At 41.1% G+C, this 20,272-nt stretch overlaps 1 protein-coding gene across 1 annotated transcript in view; it reads right to left on the reverse strand.

The window, feature by feature from the left end:
- The window catches only part of nsmce2 (NSE2 (MMS21) homolog, SMC5-SMC6 complex SUMO ligase), a 223,567-nt gene that overhangs the window by 179,015 nt on the left and 24,280 nt on the right, over positions 1-20,272 (reverse strand). Inside the window, exon 3 of the mRNA XM_003219395.4 lies at positions 13,831-13,937. Coding sequence (XP_003219443.1) covers positions 13,831-13,937 — 107 coding nt within the window. The remainder of the gene's footprint in view (positions 1-13,830; positions 13,938-20,272) is intronic.

Here is a 20,272-nt window from a genome sequence, read left to right on the forward strand (position 1 = left end):
AAAAGTGGACCAAAAACAGCAAAATACAACATAGCAAGTCATATCCATTACAACAGCCCTTCCTAACAAGGTGTCTTCTTGGTGTGTCAGACATCTCCCATCATCCCCAGACAGCATGGGCAGATGGCAGCCTCCCATTTCTTTAATTTAACATATTCTTTCTTATGTGTGAACATGACTTGATCTTATTCCTTGATACCAACATACAGTTGAATTTCTAGGGTATTGCTATCATTTTTTTAAAAAACAACTGCTTATATTTCATATCTAACAGAGAATACTAGACCATAGTAAAATTCTGGCTGAATATAGGAAAACAGTACGGAGCACATGGGGAACTTTTAGCCAAAGGATATATGAAACAGTAACCTGAATCCTTTTGGTTTATCCAAACACTTGAAAACACTGTGACTTTATGAGTTTACACAAAGGCAAATGTTATTGATTTGATGTCTCTACTCTTATTGGGAGTAAAGGCAGAGTGGATGTAATTTGGGGGATTAATCAGCACTGAAATAGCCATTTGAGCACAATACTCACTGCGTACTTTGGGCAAATCACAACCACTCAGCATATCCAACCACACAGGGCCACTATGATGATAGGATAGTTCAAATATATTGGATCTACTCTGAGTAAGAGCTGAGGAAAGGAAATATAATCTTTTTAAAAATCAAAGCAGAACCCCTATCTGTACTCTGGGGTCTACATTTCATTAACCATTTGATGTAAATTAAACCAACATTTTCCAGTAAGAGCAATATATTGCTTGCCCTCCATGGTAGAACAGAATGTAGGGGTGTTTTTGCAGTTATTAAGGCTTTCAAATTTATTTATGTCTCTTCTTCTAAGAAAAAAAAGGCCAATTAACTCTCCTGGAATTTCAGGTGAGGGAATCTACACCCTACATCACTGGAGAAATTATACTGTTTAGTTGGTATGCACCACCTGACATCCATCAGGAAGTAGCAGCCTGCAATGAAAGGACCAAGGCATGGACATCTCCGGCCCATCCTTTGTACGGACATCAGCCAGCATGCCACGGCCTTAAATAAAAAAATAACTTCGTAAGATCTACAAGGATGCCCGCAGGAACACTTCAGCAAGCAAGAGTCCAAAAGTAGCAGGATAAAACTCAGAACCTCAATCAGTGGCTGAGACCGGATGAGAAACTCCCCCCTGGGTACACAGAAGACTGGGTGACTCGGAAGGCATTGAACAGACTGCACTCTGGTACCACGAGATGCAGAGCAAACCTTAATAAATGAGGCTACAAAGTGAAATCCACGACATGAGAGTGTGAAGAGCAAACCACAGACCACTTATTACAATGCAGTCTGAGCCCAGCCACATGCACAATGGAGGACCTTCTCACAGTGACACCTGAGGCACTCGAATTGGTCAGCTTCTGGTCAAAGGACATTTAGTATAACACCAAGTTTTTTTACTTTGTTTGTGGTTTTTCTATACATTACAGCTGTATTCTCAATTTGCTTCTCACACGATAAATAAATAAAAGATGCGGAAATGCACAGAAGCCGCATTGATGTTGTGTGTTGTTGTGTTGTGTGCCTTAAGCGGCTGAGGGGGGAAAGGAAGGGGCCTGAGGCTGTTAGGAATTGTGGGAGTTCAAGTCCAAAACACCTGGAGCGCCAAAGTTTGCCCATGCCTGGGCTAGAATGTCAGAGAGTCCTTTTTTAAAAAAAAACTTTACAAACTTTACAAAACTTTACAATCTTTTCATTTTATCATTTGCTACATGAAAAAAAATCTCCATCCATACAAATTACTAATTAATAAAAAAGTCCCAGAAATATCACCAATAGTTGCATTGAGTGAAGCTAAACATTTGAAAATCACCAAAATAAATAAGGAAGACTTTTCCAGGTTTTGTGCTGAATCCAAAGAGCTTTTTTCAAGTTTTGCAAACAAAAAAACACCTCTACATCAATTTAGCCTTTGATGTTTTCCTGCAGACTCTCTTTGAAACACCGCCTGAATCCAAAAAAGAGTTCGGTCTCCAGCAGGGAAAGGCTGATATTCTTGCAATCGAAATCCAAAGCTCGGGTGGGCATGCAGCATCAGACACATGGCCTACATATTAAAATACAGAGTCAGAAGTGGGCTGCATTCCAGAGCAGCGACTCATAGGAAAACGAATACGTTATTTCAGGGTGGTACACCATATGGCTTGTCTCTGCTTTATTTTTTAACCTTAAAGGCGGTTAGGAATGAAATACCATTTTAAAAAAACACACAGGGAGCTCTCACTAGCTAAAATGTTTGTCCCATAATAGAGGCTGTGTTGATACAGAATGATTATGTCAAAACACATCCCTGGAACAAAAGGTTAAAGTCCTCTAACATATTTCATTTCCATAGGGATTTAAGTCATCATGAAAGAGAAGAGGTGACTCAGAAGCAAACACAAATCGACTAACATGGATTACTCATTGGAGCAGACAATGTGCTGAGGGCTTACATAAAATACGTTTCAGAAGGAAAATAAAAATATATCACATCAGCTGAGGCTATCAAAATTGCAAGGGATGTGTGTTTCCCAAAATTAGCAATATTGACACTTTAAAAAAATATATATTGAATTGGAGGTTCATGCCAGTTCCAGGCTTCATTTACACTGTAGAACTAATGCAGTTTGGCACCACGTTCATTGCCATGGCTAAATGCTATAGATCCATGAGACCTCGAGCTTGATGAAGCACCTGCACCCTTTGGCAGAAAAAGGCTAAAGACCCTGTAAAGATATAGGGCCATGGGAATTTTTGAATTTTGGGATGCAGAACACTTTTAGTCCCAAGTATTTCTAATAAAGGACACTTAATTAGTGCTGTTACCATCTCTACATAAATCCTTTAGCTTTCCCCAGTGATCTAATAGCGGCGATAAAAAAGACCAGACTAAAAATAAATATAGGGCAGTTTATTCAATGAAAAACCATAAAAACACGTGAGATAAAACAGCAGGGTAAATGGAAAAGTCAATAAATATATTGATTGATGGAAAGTGTGTGGAAATGTAAATATAGAAACAACAGAAAATTAATACAAAGAAGAAAACGTAGTGGGAATATAAAGACAATGCCATTTTGCTTGGGGCAAAAGGGTATGCTATGAATTTGCTGTTTATCATTTGTTTGTTTATCAATGCTTCGTGTATTTTTGTTTAAATTAGTGTCTTAAAGTAATGTTTTAATTTGATTACTCAGTGCTTTTTAAAGGTCTGTAATTCATATTGTTTCAATTATTTTGTTTTCAGCCACTTGGATTCTCATTTTGGGAGAAAGGCAAGATTACACTGGCCAACACACATTTTGGTGTCTCAAATGTTAGTTTTCTTTCTGGGTATATTTGGTCTGCTGATTCCAAAATTGACACCAGTTTTTTCCCTCTCAGATCTAGTTTTTGAGATACAGAATATATGCCATCTACTATCTAGCGGCTGCAGTGGTGCAACAGATTAAACCGTTGAGCTGTTGAATCTGCTGACTTAAAGATTGGCTGTTCGAAGCCAAGAGTCGGGGTGAGCCCTTGCTGTTAGCCCTAGCTCCCGCCAACCTACCAGTTCAAAAACATGTAAATGATCAATAGGTACCGTTTTGGTGGGAAGGTAATAAGGCGCCCAGGTAACCAGGCCAGCAATATGGCCAGAAGGTGTCTATGGACAACAGGCTCCTCGGCTTGGAAATAGAAGAAGAGCACCTCCCCATGGACAGAGTTGAGCACCGCCTCCAGAAATCCGGAGATGAAAGAGGAAGCCTTTACCCATGTTCTGTGTATTTGTATGTCATTGTTATTCCACTGTATTAAAGGTAGTGAATGTTTGCCTATCTGTGTATGTTGTAATCCACTCTGAGGAGATAGAGCAGAATATAAATAAAGTGTTTATTATTTATTATTATCAATCACCATCTGTTCACCTATAGAAAACCATGACAACCATACCTGAGAAACTAGAGCTGATGCAGTCTATCCAATGAAATTTCCTGAATCAGCACCCCAAAGAACTACAGGAACAGGTCTAAAAACCAACGCACCAAAAACAAAATTGGGAGGCTGAGTCCCTTCGGGGAGATAGGGTGGAATAGAAATAAAGTTTATTATTGACACAACAACATAGTATGACACAGCAAACAAGACAGATATGTTGGATTTCGTATCACAAAATCACAAGTCAAACACTTCCCAAGCGTTAAAGACTGTGTGATGTATTTTTGGATGATGCGTGCAGATCCCAGTTGGGTGGCCTTTTGCAGTTGGCAGATCGTAATTTTGTCAATGTCTATTGTTTCCAAGTGCCGGCTGAGATCTTTTGGCACGGCACCCAATGTTGTTTATTATTGTTAATGTTATTAATTTATTATTATTATTATTATTATTATTATTATTATTATTATTATTATTATTATCAATCAAGCCAAATCAATAATATTCTCCTTTCCTTCATCACCTGAGTATCTACGAAGGTTAGTGAGTTTTTAAGTCACAAGACAGGATGCAGAACTCTTCCATTACCTTCCTGTTGTCAGGCAAGTAGACGAAAAATCAATACAAGCATGTGTTGAGATGTTCTGTATGACCTTGTATAGGCAATGACATCTGTCCTATTAGTCATTTCCATACTCTCTCAGAGGATGTAGCTGCAGCAGAAGTGGTCAACCTGCTTATTAACCTTGCAAAGCCACAAACAAAAATATCTCCCCGTGACAAACAGGAGAAGAGACCAAAACCGAGACTCTTCCCACACAAGATGCCGTTCAATGCATCCCGGTTTCAGGTGCAAGGATGCAAACCAGCTCTGTATAGAAGACCATTGCTCTCATACTACTCCAGATAGCCACAAATAGACTGGGAGGATATAAATTCTACACTCGTTCCAGATTTGGCAGCAAGAAGATGCAGGATTCTGCAATCTGTACATCAAAAAGAGGCAGAAAGAAAGATAGCAGCTATTGGTTGATAAACGGATGATTTGCAGCAGATCAATCAGAATTTCTGACTCAGAGTTCTTGCTAAACTACTAAGCCTCTTCCCACCCCCACTAAATTAAACTGTTAAAATTCCTGATTGGTAGAAACTGAGATGTAGATCTGCCCCTGTATATACAGGTCATATGTGATGACTGGACACAACAAAGAAACTGGTTACACCCTGCTCCAGGAATTACCACTTTCCACCAATAACACTATGTAACAAAATTTGGAAAAAAAATAATCTGTTCCTGGTTTGAAAGTGTTATTTCCTGTTTAATTGTGTGGTACCTACTTTGAAAGTAGCTGTTAAACTCCAGAAACTTTGTTTTTGTGGCTGCCACAAACTAGGTTGAATTGGTTGAGACTCTATGAGATCTTCATTGAAAAACTATAACACGATGTGCTGCAGGTCGCCCTGTAAAAACGAAGTTTTTGTAGTTTAATCAACTTTTTCCATGTTTTCATGATAGAACCAATTAGGAAACGACATTTACGACCCAGGAACAAAAATCGTGTTACATAGTGAAATCTGAAACACTTTGCTCTGGTTAGAGACCCTTGATGCTCTAATTGTAAACAATGGTATAACCTTCAGACACCTAAAAACACCTTATTTTGCACAATGTCGTTTGAAATTCTTACTGTTTTTCCTAGTTTTTAGTTTTCTTTTGCTACACAAGGTACGTGGGCAGCTTCCGCGGCTGCCCCATAACCACAGTTCTAGTTTCTAGGTTATCAACACACACTTTGAAATAGTACTTGTGGGCCCATTGCATCATCCATTCCTTTTACTAGGATTTCTTTAGGAGAAATCTTAGGTAAACTGTTATTTCTAGATCCATTGCAGAAACATATTACAAATGCTGGAAAATCAGACTGTAAATATCAGCTTGCATAGTCTTCTCTTTTCTTAAACCAGACAAAAAGGAGCATTGCGGCTATTAATAGACAATGTGGGTACAGGGAAGGATTTTCAGAGTTTTAGCCCTTCAAAAATGCAGACAAACTGGATTTGGAAAATGAAACTTATCAGGGTTTTAGCTCACAATGGGACCTGAATTCTTTTGAAATAAGCTTATTGCCCAAACCATAGAAAGGATTTCCAACTTTCCACAATTACTATAACCGGAAGTTTTTTTTTATAAGTATGTTTGCTCCCTGGGCAGGAAAAAAAAGCCACAACAAAGATGAGCGCTATTGTGTCCTTCTCCCGTTTTCTATAATTACAATTAGAATGCAAACCCCAAAGTTGGCTACAGTTTGGAGTCCGCAAAACATCAAAGGCAAGATATTGTTACACCGAAAAAAAGTAACCCCTCTGGCTTCCTGGAGTACACAGGGGCTCTTTCAATGTCTCCGCCAACTCTGTTCCTTAAACCACTAAATCACACTTGAAAAAACAGGTTGAGCATCCCTTATCCGGAAATCCAAAATACGCCTGATTCCAAAATCATCTAAATGGGTGGCTGAGATTCTCACACCATTGTTTTCCAATGGTTTAATGTACACAAAACCTGTTTCATGCACAAAATTATTCAAAAACATTGTATACAAAATGGCTTTCTTCCTATGTGTATAAGATGTGCATGAAATATAAACGAATGCTGTCTTTAGACTTGAGTCCCATCTCCAAGAGACTTCATTTATGGTCCCACACATTTTGCATAAGGGATACTTAACCTGTAGTCCTTCCCCGAATACTTCTCATTTGAGATCTTCCTACTGTCAATATTGTTAAGATTCTCAGGGTGTGGACCTGTCTCACTGACTTGAGATCATCACTTACATCAATAATGTGATCAATAGGCAGCTAGAGAGATAAGCAGGGCTATATATCTAAGCCTGTTCCCAGAACTGTCTTGCACCAAAGCATGGCTAAGAAAAGCAATCGAGGAAGGGAGGAGAGTTCACTGTCCATGAGTCAAAAAACCCACATCATTCAAGGTTTCAATGAGATCTAAGAGTGTAATCTATGCAGAGCCTCAGAGGACCACCTAACCCCTACACACCTTACTCACTAAGTCACCACCATAAATCAGCAGAGCAATCCATTTAGTAAAGTTTGGAGAGCTATGAAACAGGGGTCGAAGGACGCCAGGTCCCTTGGATTGTATACTCTCCATCTCGATCTCTATGCAAAACTGATATGTTGCCACTAAATAGAAATGCCAGTTAAGGATTGTGCCAAACCAAAACCTAAGATAACCGCAACTGGGACCATTAGAATCATAAAATCATAGAATAATAGAGTTGGAAGAGACCTCATGGGCCATCCAATCCAACCCCATTCTGCCAAGAAGCAGGAAATTGCATTCAAAGCACCCCCAACAGATGGCCATCCAGCCTCTGCTTAAAAGCCTCCAAAGAAGGAGCCTCCACCACAGTCCGGGGCAGAGAGTTCCACTGCTGAACAGCTCTCACAGTGAGGAAGTTCTTCCTAATGTTCAGGTTGAATCTCCTTTCCTGTAGTTTGAAGCCATTGTTCCGCGTCCTAGTCTCCAGGGCAGCAGAAAACAAGCTTGCTCCCTCCTCCCTATGACTTCCCCTCACATATTTATACATGGCTATCATGTCTCCTCTCAGCCTTCTCTTCTGCAGGCTAAACATGCCCAGTTCTTTCAGCCATTTCTCATAGGGCTTGTTCTCCAGACTCTTGATCATTTCCGTCACCCTCCTCTGGACACTTTCCAGCTTGTCAACATCTCCCTTCAATTGCGGTGCCCAGAATTGGACACAGTATTCCAGGTGTGGTCTGACCAAGGCGGAATAGAGGGGGAGCATGACTTCTCTGGATTTAGACACTATACTGTTGATGAAGGCCAAAATCCCGTTGGCTTTTTTAGCTGCCGCATCACATTGTTGGCTCATGTTTAACTTGTTGTCCATTATGTTTTATGCATTACACACCAACTATGTTTGGAAGGCAGAGGTTACCTAAATAAATAGGTAGACCCTATGGAAAGCCTTTGCACATTGCAGCATGGAATTAACCTCTCGTACATGTTGAGGGCAAGATTGCAGGGCAAAATTATGGACCCTATTGCCTAGACATATACAAGAGTATATAGCAGGCATGGGCAAATTTGGTCCCTCCAGGTATTTTTGAGTTCAACTCCCACAATTCCTAACAGCCTACTGGCTGGGTAGGTATTACAAATTGTCCTAAGTTGCTGGTTTCCTAGCTGAGCTGGAGATTTGCATGCAGCCTTTCTCTCTGGCTTGGAGATGAGTTGGAAAACGTGCATCCCTGTCATGCAAACTGGAGACTAGGGATCATGTCCTGAGATCTGGCAGCCTTATCACTGAGCCGCACCCATTCCACATTTCTAATTTGAGAGCAGCTTTGGTCTGACCCCTTTCTTGGCCTAAGACATTGGTGGGAATCATGGGGCTCTCCAGATGTTCTTTGACTGCAAGTTCTTGCATACTGAGATTGGAACCCTCTCTCCTCTTTTTTCCTTCCCTCTCACCTTCACATGGTCATCATCATCTCTAAGCTAAGATGAGGGTGAATTCAAGCACTTTCCCCCCCTTCCGGACTATGAATAGAGCATGGGTGACTCATTCGAGCATATGTAGGCAAGCAGGCAATTAAACTTTGTTGTGGGCTGCACCACCTTTTCTGGTCTTATTTGCAAAGCTGTGCTTACACAAAGATTATGAGAATGTACAGTCAGTACAGTAGGTTCTGGTTTGAGGTTTACTGCGTTTTAGCTTTCACAGCAACCTATTTCCTTCCAACTTGTTATTGTGGAACCCCTGACCAAAGCCATTTGTGCAAAGCTATATTCCAGGATGTGTTTATCTCGTTTAAGGCATAACATAACACACTCTGAATTATCTTTTGATCAACACTACAGGGAAGCATTATGGTCCTACTGGTACCATTTAGCTCCTAATTTTCTTCTGGGGCACAATAACCTGTTCTTGTAGGCATTAAGACATGCTTCTCCATTTTGTTTATTCCTTTCCTCTTTTGCAACTCTTTAGTTTTGCCTTTGAATGCGGAAGAGTGATTCCTATCTGGATCACTGCTATATAAAACATGCTGAAGAGAAGGAAGAATTTCAGTGTCAGAATTTAGGTCCACATCTGAAACCATCACCTCTCCCAAGCTGTCATACAACCAACAACCAACTGCCATCTTGCATCATCATAATTCTTCCACCCACCACTATCCCCAAAATATTTGAGGGAGGTGGCCATGTGGCTGCAATCAAGAGTTCCATGTACTGTGTAAACCTGGCTCTCCACATTTGCAAGTTTCACATTCACCATTTTGATTATGCACAAGCTTGTATCACCTCCTAGCCTCCTTACCACAGCCCCATCCTTGGGAGGTATGATGGGACGGGGGGTGGACGGTGGACTGTTGATTGGCACAGGAGGTGATGATACCTCTTTCCGCTTACTTCTTAAGGATAGAGTTGCCATGTAAAAGTTCACAGGGCAGCGCCGTCTTTGGGAGCAGAGTATGCCATGTGTGTCTGTTTCACCTGGCAGCTCCCTTCCTTTGCTCAGGTGAAACAGACACACGGGGCACATAGAGAGACTACCAATGAATAGCCAATGCTATAGAACATATTTCAGAGTAGGTTTAGGTTTTCCCCTGACAATAAGTCTAGTCGTATCCGACTGGGAGTTGGTGCTCATCTCCATTTCTAAGCCAAAGAGCCAGTGTTATCCGTAAACATCTCCAAGGTCATGTGGCTGGCATGACTGCATGGAACGCCATTAGATTCCCGCAGGAGCTGTACCTATTGATCTACTCACATTTGGATATTTTCAAACTGTTAGGATGGCAGAAGCTGGAGATGACAGCAGGAGCTCACCCCATTCCCTGGATTCGAACCGCTGACTTTTTGATCAGCAAGTTCAGCAGTGCAGCAGTTTAATCCACTGCACTACCAGGAGCTACTATTTCAGAGGAATGAACAGGGATAACCAACTTCGGATTATTCCTTGCACAGTGTGTTAAAGCGCTGAGCTGCTGAACTTGCGGACCAAAAGGTCCCAGGTTCAAATCCTGGGAGCAGAATGAGTGTCTGATTTTAGCCCCAGCTCTTGCCAACCTAGCAGTTCGAAAACATGCTAATGTGAGTAGATCAATAATAATAATAATAATAATAATAATAATAATAATAATAATAATAATACTTTATTTATACCCCGCCACCATCTCCCCAACGGGGACTCGGGGCGGCTAACATGGGGCCATGCCCAGAGCAATACAATATAATAAAATATAAATACAGCATATCATAGCACAATTAAAAATAATACAATAAATGATAATAGACATCAAAAAATCAAAAAACAGTAAAATAAGGGCAGGCCGCATGAACACAAAGATAAAACCCGGAGTGAGAGGGACAGAGGGGTACTCCACTATGGGCAGGGACATATGGAGGTGGGGCAGTCTAGAGGATAGATGTTCGGGGGGGGGAGTAACACAGAAATATATAACAGAAATTACTCACCGAAAGCACAGCGGAAGAGCCATGTTTTCAAGTCTTTCCTAAAAGCTAACAGAGTGGGAGCTTGCCTAATTTCAGTAGGTAGTGAATTCCAGTGTCGGGGGGCCACAGCACAAAAGGCCCTCTCCCTTGTACTCACAAGGCGGGCCTGGGATATAGACAGTGGTGATAAAAGGGCCTCCCCGGATGATCGCAGAGATCGGGCAGGTTTATGGAAGGAGATACGGTTACGGAGCTAGGTACCCAATAGGTACCGCTCCGGCGGGAAGGTAACAGCGCTCCATGCAGTCATGTCAGCCACATGACCTTGGAGATGTCTATGGACAACGCCGGCTCTTCGGCTTAGAAATGGAGATGAGCACCAACCCCTAGAGTCGGTCACTTAACGTCAGGGGGAACCTTTACCTTTTAATGAAAACTTTATTAAATTAATGGTTGACCGTTGATTCATTGGCACACACACATACTCACACACATTTATTTATGGCTGAAATACTCTAAAAGCAACAGATCTGTCTGAGCTTAAAAGCTAAGCAGTGTTTTGGATGTGAGACTGCTAACAAATACCAGGTGTTGAAGTTTACATTTCAGGGGAAGGAACTCAGAAAACCACCTAGGAATATTCCTTGCCCAAGAAAACCCTATAAAATTCACAGGATCACCATAAATTGGCATGTGACTTGACGGCACGTGTACATGTACATTTGGGTCACCATGTCTTTCATCCACACTTCTATCCTGCCCTCAATGCAACCACAACCAAACAAAAACGAAGGTGGATCCAAGGAGAAAGTCATGTTTAGTCCTTCTGATCTACAGGGTCAGACAACAAACCAGTATAAAACCTCAATTTTGCATGTCTGTCACTTTGAGAGTATTATATAAGAAAGAGGAACCGATCTTTCTTTTTAAAAATTAAACCAAAGGATGACTTCACTGTCTAAGACCTTGACCATAACACCAAGCAGGGGGTAGGTGAATGTGAAGTGGTGGGCCGATGGGGACAGTGAAGTAATGTAAAGCTACTGGAAAAGAGAAGTAGCAGAAAGTAAATCATCTTCCAGGTGAGCTAAAAGCTGCACAGAAGGGAGTTTCCATTCCTGGTCAAACAAAGGATTTCCCACAGTCTGTTGCTGGAAATACCACTGAAATCCAACTGCTCATTTCTTACTCACTGAGCTGCCGAATCAATCAAAAGAGGATGTTGGTATGGTTCACCTGCTTGTTTGCTCCAATGGCAGCTTAAGTCAACACCGGCTTTGCTTTCAAAGCCACGCAATTGTATGCTTTGCTGACAATCTTTCATTTCCAACAGACAGCTTTATTGTTTTACAAGTGGCAAGGGTGAAGGATTATTTGAGGTCAGGGGAAAATATACATGTATTCTTTACCTGCAAAAAGATTATCAAGCTCATGATGACTTGCTCAATGTTCTCAAATGGGCCGAAACCATCAATGGTTGCAGTTTTTAAATGGACTGAAAACGGTTTCAAGGAAACGGCTGAGCTGCCAGGATCATAGGGAGAGCAACCCAACATTAAATAGCCTGGAAATCTTCACCAGGATTAAATATGTGAAGACAGTGAACGTCCAACATTTTTCTCCTTTTGTTTTTACTCCTGTGTCCAAAGTGCTCAACTCTTTGTTTCTTGACTCTCATCATTGGATATGATGGGCCGGGGTTACTACAGGTGCAATCAATAAACAGGTCGAGGGCCACTATTGCAGGTTGGAGGATAAGACTCCTGAAATCCCTTTCGCTCTCCTTCCCATGGGAACATTTCCTTTTTCTTCCCACATAAGGTCTAGTTTAAGGTCCTTTCTCCAAAGTTCACAACACTGATGGAAACGCTTCAAGCCCTTGACACAATGGCTGAAACTGCACCTTCAGGACATGATTTATGGCAGTTGATTTATGGGAACACCGTGAATTTCATAGGGTTTTCTTATGCAAGGAATACTCAGAGGTGATTTTGCTTGTTCTTTCCTCCGAAATATAGCCTGCGGCATCTGTTATGTTTTGGCATCCTCCTATTCAAGTACTAACTAGGGTTTGTCCTTCTTAGCTTCCAATATCAATGTGACCTGGTGCCTTTAGGGTATTTAGATCCTTGCCCTGTCTTATACCCTCTAGCATTTCACAGTTGGGACACATATGGGTTTGGAAGTACAAATCACCCACTTCCTCCATTAATCATAATTTTATGCATCTCTAGGTGCCAGCTATTTGGTTGCTATTCATCTAAACACCAACAGAAGTTGGTGCCAAAGCTTATTTAATCTAGTGGTGTCTGAATTTTTTCCCCAATTGGTCTTAAAAATAAATACAGTGGGTCTTACTGTAGGTATTCACTGGGAATTGGTTTGAGGACCCCTATAGATACCAAAATCCATGACTACTCAAATCACGTTATATACAATAGCATACTGAAATGGTACTGTAGTATCAAAGCATGCTGAATATGCGTGCCTACTGTGGAATAGATCCCACCACATTAAAACAGTGGATGTGGCCCTTAATGAGGCATGCTGCAAGATCACAGAACGTCTTTGCCCTACACCGCTGCAGAAATTGTGCTGTTTAGCCAGTATTACACCACCTGACATCTGTCGGGAAATAGCAGCCTGTAATGAAAGGACCAAGGCATGGACATCTCTGGCCCATCCTCTGTTTGGATATCAGCCAGCATGCCAACGCCTTAAATCAAGAAACAGCTTCTTAAGATCCACAGAGATACTCATAGGAACACCTCAGCAAGCAAGAGTCCAAAAGTGGCAGGCAAAAACCCAGAACCTCAATCAGTGGCTGACACCAGATGAGAAATGCCCTGCTGGGCAGAGAGAAGACTGGGCGGCTTAGAAGGCGCTGAACATTCTGCGTTCTGACACCACGAGATGAAGAGCGAACCTTAAGAAATGGGGCTACAAAGTGGAGTCCATGACATGCGAGTGTCGAGAAGAGCAAACCACAGACCTCTTAGTTGTAGCTATTCCAGCAGAAATATACAAAGTGCAAAAAAGGGCCATCCTACCAGTTCTGCTGAAAAACGCCTAAAGTTACAGAGTTGATTTGAAAAAAAAAAAATCAGTCCTTGCTTTTTTCCTTCTTCTCCCCCATCCATTTTTATGTTGTATCTACTTTAGGCTGTTTTCCATCCACTCTGCAGTGGATCCTCCCTCTCCAGAATTTTTTTAAGCAGAGGCTTCATGGCCATCTGTCAGGAGTGCTTTGATTGTGTGTCCATGCATGGCAGGAGGGGACTGGACTAGATGGCCCTCGTGGTCTCTGCTAATTCTATGCTTCTATAAACCTGCATTTTTGCAAAGGAGCTGGAAAAATATGCTTTAAATAAATACATTTACCTGTTTTACAGTCTCTTGAACAGCTTTGACATAGTGGCAGACTTCCCTGTTCATGGCGGCATACTCCAACATCACATCTTCCATTGCGTTGATGTCTTCTATGTCATCTGAAAAAAGTAACGCATCACAGAAATGTATGATTGTATCCTTTCACATAAATAAATCAGCAGTCTGAAAGTGACAGATGTTTGGTAGACAGGATTGAAACTATCTCCTATAGTTATGTATAAAGCCTTTTTTAAGGCCTGTTCAAGAAAACGATGATGGCCAATGTCAACAGGCCACATGAGGCCATGCTAACACTTTCTCTTCTCTACATAATGATTTTCACTTATCCATGGATCACGTAAAAATCCATAATTTTGCCTCTAAAACCTATCCTCGGCTTACACATGAGGTTGACTTATGCATGAGTATATACAGTAAACAAGAGTCAGCAGGACCTAGCTAGGAGTGTCAAATAGGAAATTCAATTCAAATGCTATTATTAAAAAGGGAGTCCATTAACTCACTTATTCACCGGCCACCTGCACAGGTTGTTATTTCTATGACTGGCCTGGTGGGTCTATCGTGATTCATCAATTGCAATGAATGCATTAGCGCTATTCCATACTGTGCTCGAGCTTTTGAAAAACAAAGCTAGAAAAGGAACCATGCGAAAGTTTCACTACTCAAACCTTAGCTGTTTGCACAGTTCTTCTTTCTCTAAACAAAAAGTAATACTTCAATTACTCTTTATTTCCTCTAATACAAGCACCAAGCAGCACAGTGGTGTACAATTTCTCAGAAAGACTAACAACACTCCAAGATGCCTCCTAGGAAAAAAAGAAAAGCGCAATTTTCGAGGCACCCTAGAGCTGTGCAAGATGGCCCTGGCGCTATAGCCACAGGGCATTTCAAAAAACACATCATTAGTGCTTCCAGGCTAACAGAAGCACGGTTACCTTTTCTGAGAAGCTGCATGTACCTTTTGTAAAATGGTTTACAAAAAGGTCAAGGGGAAAAAAACCCTTGAAATACAGGTCAGTTTATGACCACAGGGCAGGTATAGCATCCACCACGTTTCGAAATTATACCTGTGGGGATAATGAGTAATCATTACTCATTACAGAACAACCTTGTTCGTGTTACAGAAGAGGAAAGGGAACAATGCTTCTCCTCGTTATATCCAATTTTAATGTTATGCTACGAGGAACACCATTATCCATGCCATGTTACTTTCAAGCTCTGGACAGATTGAGTTAATGCCACACCAATATTGAACTCGACTTGAAGCAGAGGTTTAAGTCTTCAGAGGTCCAGTCTAGTCAACCACTCAAACAGCACCTTACTTAGGGTCTTCTCAGGGGTAGCACCCATTAATTTTGCTAAGTATAGGTCTTCATGGATTGCACATGTTCATTTCAGAATTGTGTTTTAGTTTTGGATTGTTGTTGCTTTTATTGTACTGTTTGTTATATAATATGGCGCTCTTATCCAGGGATTCAGTATCCACCCGCAAGAAGTATGATTCCATTGTATGCTTCCAACCCAAGTACAGAAATAACAACCTATTATCCAGATATGTCATGTTTTAAGCTGCCCATGTGGACAATTTTGGATTTTGAAATTCCAAATAAGCGATGTTCAACCTTTTCTTTCTGGTCACTTTTGGAAGAATACCTTCAAGAAACTTTGAAATTAAGAAACTACGTCAATTGTTGATGGAAGTTAGAAGATTGGAAGTCAACCTACCCCCCCCCCCCTTTTTAGGGCTACCTTCCCTTGGAGTCTATTAATAGACTCCTTTCACCCTCCCAAAACCCTCCCCAACCCATCTTCCTTAATGTTTATTTCACTATAACTTTTTCTTTTCTTTTTTTTCTTTTTTTCTCCCCCTCCTCCTTTACCTTAAATACCTATATCCCCACCCCAACATTCTTTCCCTTAGACTATGTCTATATCTATGTAACACTGCGAAATCTTAATAAAAAATGTATGTAGTCCCTTGTCTGTTGATAAAGCTGATGAAGAAACACAACCTACAAACTATCTACAGACCCACTAAGAAAATCCAACAAATGCTACCTTCAGCAAAGGACAAGTGAGATCTTCTCACCTCTGCATAATACCGTATACCATGCAGCTGTGTACAAGTCTACATAGAGACTACCAAAGACAGCATTGCCCAAACACAAATCAAGGAACATGAAACGCATTGCAGACTAACTCAACCAGAGAAGTCAATCACAGCAGAGCACTTGATCAACCAACCTGGACACAGCGTATTATTTGTGAATACAGAAATGCTGGACCACTCTAACAACCACCATGTCAGACTACGCAGAGAAGCCACTAAAATCCACAAGCATGTGGACAACTTCAACAGAAAGGAGGAAACCAGGAAAATGAATAAAATCTGGCTACCAGTACTAAAAAAACTCTAAAATCAGGACAGTAAATAAAAAACAACTTTCAGAAGACAGGGAAATTCCAGACAAGAAACAATCAGGGCCAGTTAACACCTCCCAACAAAGGATTCATCCAGACAGGAAGCAGCCAGGCTTTGAAACTGCAAGGCTATTCAGTGCTCATCAAGCTGGCCAATTGCAATATGCACACTTGCTTCAGGCAGACAAGAGTTCTTTCTCCCAAACTGGACCTTCCAAAGATATATAAACCCCACTTGCCTAGTTTCCAACAAACCTCACAACTCTGAGGATGCTCGCCATAGATGTGAGTGAAATGTCAGGAAGGAATGCTTCTGGAACATGGCCACACAGCCCAGAAAACTCACAGCAACCCAGTGCCTTGTCTGTTTTAACTAGAACTTTGGGACACAGAGGTTCAAATCCCTACTTTTGGCCATGGAAACCCCACCAGGAAAACTCTTTGAGAGTTGCTATAATAAAGTCAGAAAACCACTTGAAGGCACACAGCAAGAACAGCAAAGTATCCTCCGATTTCACAGATCTCACCAAGCAGAAGAACTCAAAACTCAATATACAAAGTGCTTATGATGCTTGAAAGTATCCTTCCATAAAGAGCCATCCACATTTATCCTGCATCTTTTTAATTTCCCTCCTATTTCCTGGGAACAGCTTTGAACCAGGTACTCCCCATTTCCACTACATCATATCATATCAGCTCTGAGTAATACGGCTTTTTAGTCACAAATACTTCTTAACTTCCTCCAGCATTATCAATCACATTTAGCTCATATCCTTTATGTGGGTAATCACCACTCTGCTTTCTCTGACAGGCTGCAGGGTGAAAAAAGATTTTGTCATATGGGATGACAGGTGTTTTCCAGATAGGCCCTATTTTATATACATATATATATATACACATTGCAATCAAAAGCCATTTCACAGCTCTTGGGCAACTCCAGCAAATGCATTACTCAAAGAGTCACTTCCCTGGTTTTATGCAACAAAAACTTGTGAGATGGTGTGTGTGTGTGTAAGTACATGTGTGTAATTTCAGTTCCCAACACCTAGTCATTAGGCAATCAGGATATTTTGTGGATGAATTGTGTTTAGTGACTCATAACATGACTGAGAAATGTTTAATAGAAACAGAAATGCCCTCTTCTGTTGAACTACAGCTGAAACTATAATTATCCTCCATTCTTATAAATGCCAGCCAGTGTAAAAATGAAAACTGAGTCAGTATTTTCTAACTCATGGGAAAGAATGGAGGTGTTTCTGTGCTAAAAAAGACCCCCCGCAAGGCAACAGCCCGTTGCTCACAAACATTAAGCAAATCTAAACCTGATCTTCAAAAGACAATGTGTCAGACCCTATAAAAATTCATCTGCCTTTCTTCTAAAGCAAGGAAAGAGAATGGATGGTTCCCTAGCTATTACAGAACTGTCATACCTATCACTCCTAGCACAGTCAATTGGGGGTGATGTGAATTAATGTACCACATCATCTGGAAGGACACCAACAGTCCACTTATATTCTCTGCTAACTTCCCACAAACTTGCAGAAACGTTGAATACAACCCCCATCTTGGCTATGGAATTAAGGGAATGTGAATAAGATGTAAGAAAGGTCAGTGAGCAATTTCTGATAGCTCCAGAAGCTTATTCTGAACGCATGCCCTGACCTGAGGTACCATTTGCATCTTGAATTATAGGCATGGAAGCAGCTTGTGTTGAGACTGACATATAGAGCAGATGTGTTTTTGGGCTTGCCTTCTCCAAACAGGAAATTTGGAATCAGAGACGGACACAACCCAGGAAAGAAAAGGATAGAATACTCCACCACAAAAAAAGCAAAGAAGTGGAGCATGTTTCAGCAAACTTTTGTTCAAAAATAACAGCATAAGCAAACAAAATCATTCTGAACCTTCTAATAAGCATTTGAAGGCTTCCTCCAAAATGCATCCAAAAATGATTAGCTTTCCATTTTGGTGGCCAAACTAGTAGAATTATACTTTTTTGAACATGGTAAGGGAGCTAGTGAGCATCCCTTTACTCTGTTTCACTGTCCATGCAACTTCACTAAGGGATTCTGGAAGCACGTATTGTTTACTTAGCCGATTGTGGACATGCAAGCAGAAGTTGCATCTACACTGCAGTATTAACATAGTTTGACACTACTTTAACTGTCATGGCACAATGCTATGTAATTCTGGGAGTTGTAGCTTTACAAGGTCTTTAGCTTTCTCTGCCAAAGACTGCTGGTGCCTCACCAAACTACAACTCTTCACAATTCTACAGCCATGGTAGTTCAAGTGGCATCAAACTGCATCAATTTAATTCTACAGTGTGGATGCACCAACGGCTATCATAGAGTCTCATTCTTTCTTGGCTCAAGCTTTATTGCATTACTTATTGCAGACATGCTGCCAGAAATTTGACATGAAAAGTCTTTCACCCTTAATCACCATCTTCTGAAATATGATGCTGCTAAAAACAAACAAACAGAAAAGCTCTTAGCTAGATAAATGATGGGGAGGAAAAGGAGGCCAAGTAGGTGTAAAATGACTTTGTAAAAAATAAGTTTCTTTCTCAGAGACTTTGTTAACGGAGGTACACCTGACTTTACTCAACCCTAGAGATTTTGTATCACCCAACTGCATCCAAACCTAACTTTGCACCAAATCATGCTGTTTTCAGAAATTATCTCCTTCCCATGTGTTTTTTAAGTACTTGGCTACTTTCCCATGATCCTTGTGGAAGCAGCGCTTGCAGCTGTCAGGAGGCCTGCAAACTGTCCACCTCCAGCCCTGACACCGATTGTGTTTCATGAATCACAAGCAGGGTTTGTTTAGCTAGCAACTGTCACCCTCTTCCCCCAAGGCCCCAATGAATCATGCACAAAGAGCAAACACCAACCTTCACCAACCTATGTCTCTAAAACTATATATATAAAAGGAGGAGGAACAGCAGGAAGTGTTCAGCATGGACCCAGGATACTCAACTATGTCGGCTGAAATTAATTCAGCACATGAAGCAATGAATTAATTGCTGCCGGTCTTTGACAGCTACTCTAAAAGAGAAAGAGAGAGAGGAACAAACAAACAGGCAGGACGCAACCCAGTCAAGGAGGATATTAATTAATTGCCGCTTATGCCGCGTTCTTCCGGCCTTAAAATTCCACCCACAATGGCTCTGTTGCTAATTTCAAAATGATGCACACCAGAGTCCTTACGGCTGATTTAATTCCTAGGTGTGCATGCTTGTGGCTTTAGATGATGCAGGATAAGCATGAAATAGAGCCGACCCATCAAAGATTAGCATCGACCCCTGAAGAACTGGCTGCACTCACAATTGTGTCAAGGACAGCAAGCTTAAACCATAAATATGGCACTCAAGCCAAAGATAGGCGATGCACTTGGCTCTCCTTGGCTTCCTACAGAAAAGAAAAAGGGAAAGGGAACAATTCGCTGTGGGAATCCTGGGGGGGAAATGTGGTATGAATTACTATTATTAGTATTACAGTAGAGTCTCACTTATCCAACATAAACGGGCCAGCAGAACGTTGGATAAGTGAATATGTTGGATAATAAGGAGGGATTAAGGAAAAGCCTATTAAACATCAAATTAGGTTATGATTTTACAAATTAAGCACCAAAACATCATGTTATACAACAAATTTGACAGAAAAGTAGTTCAATACACAGTAATGCTATGTAGTAATTACTGTATTTACGAATTTAGCACCAAAATATCATGATATATTGAAAACATTAACTACAAAAATGCGTTGGATAATCCAGAATGTTGGATAAGCGAGTGTTGGATAAGTGAGACTCTACTGTATTAGCATCAGCATGGGTATGCATTTTCTTCGTGGTTTCCTTCCTTCCTCCGTTTCCCTCATGCTCCTTTTCTGCCCCTCCTTCCCTTCCCTTCCCTTCGCTCATATACCTCCCTCTCTTCTTTCTTTTTTCCTTTCTCTTTCTTTCCTTCTCATTCATTCCTTCCCTTCCCACTCCTTTCCCCTTTCCT

The sequence above is a fragment of the Anolis carolinensis genome, chromosome 4 (genome assembly GCF_035594765.1).
Source record: "Anolis carolinensis isolate JA03-04 chromosome 4, rAnoCar3.1.pri, whole genome shotgun sequence".
NCBI classification, from domain to species: domain Eukaryota; kingdom Metazoa; phylum Chordata; class Lepidosauria; order Squamata; family Dactyloidae; genus Anolis; species Anolis carolinensis.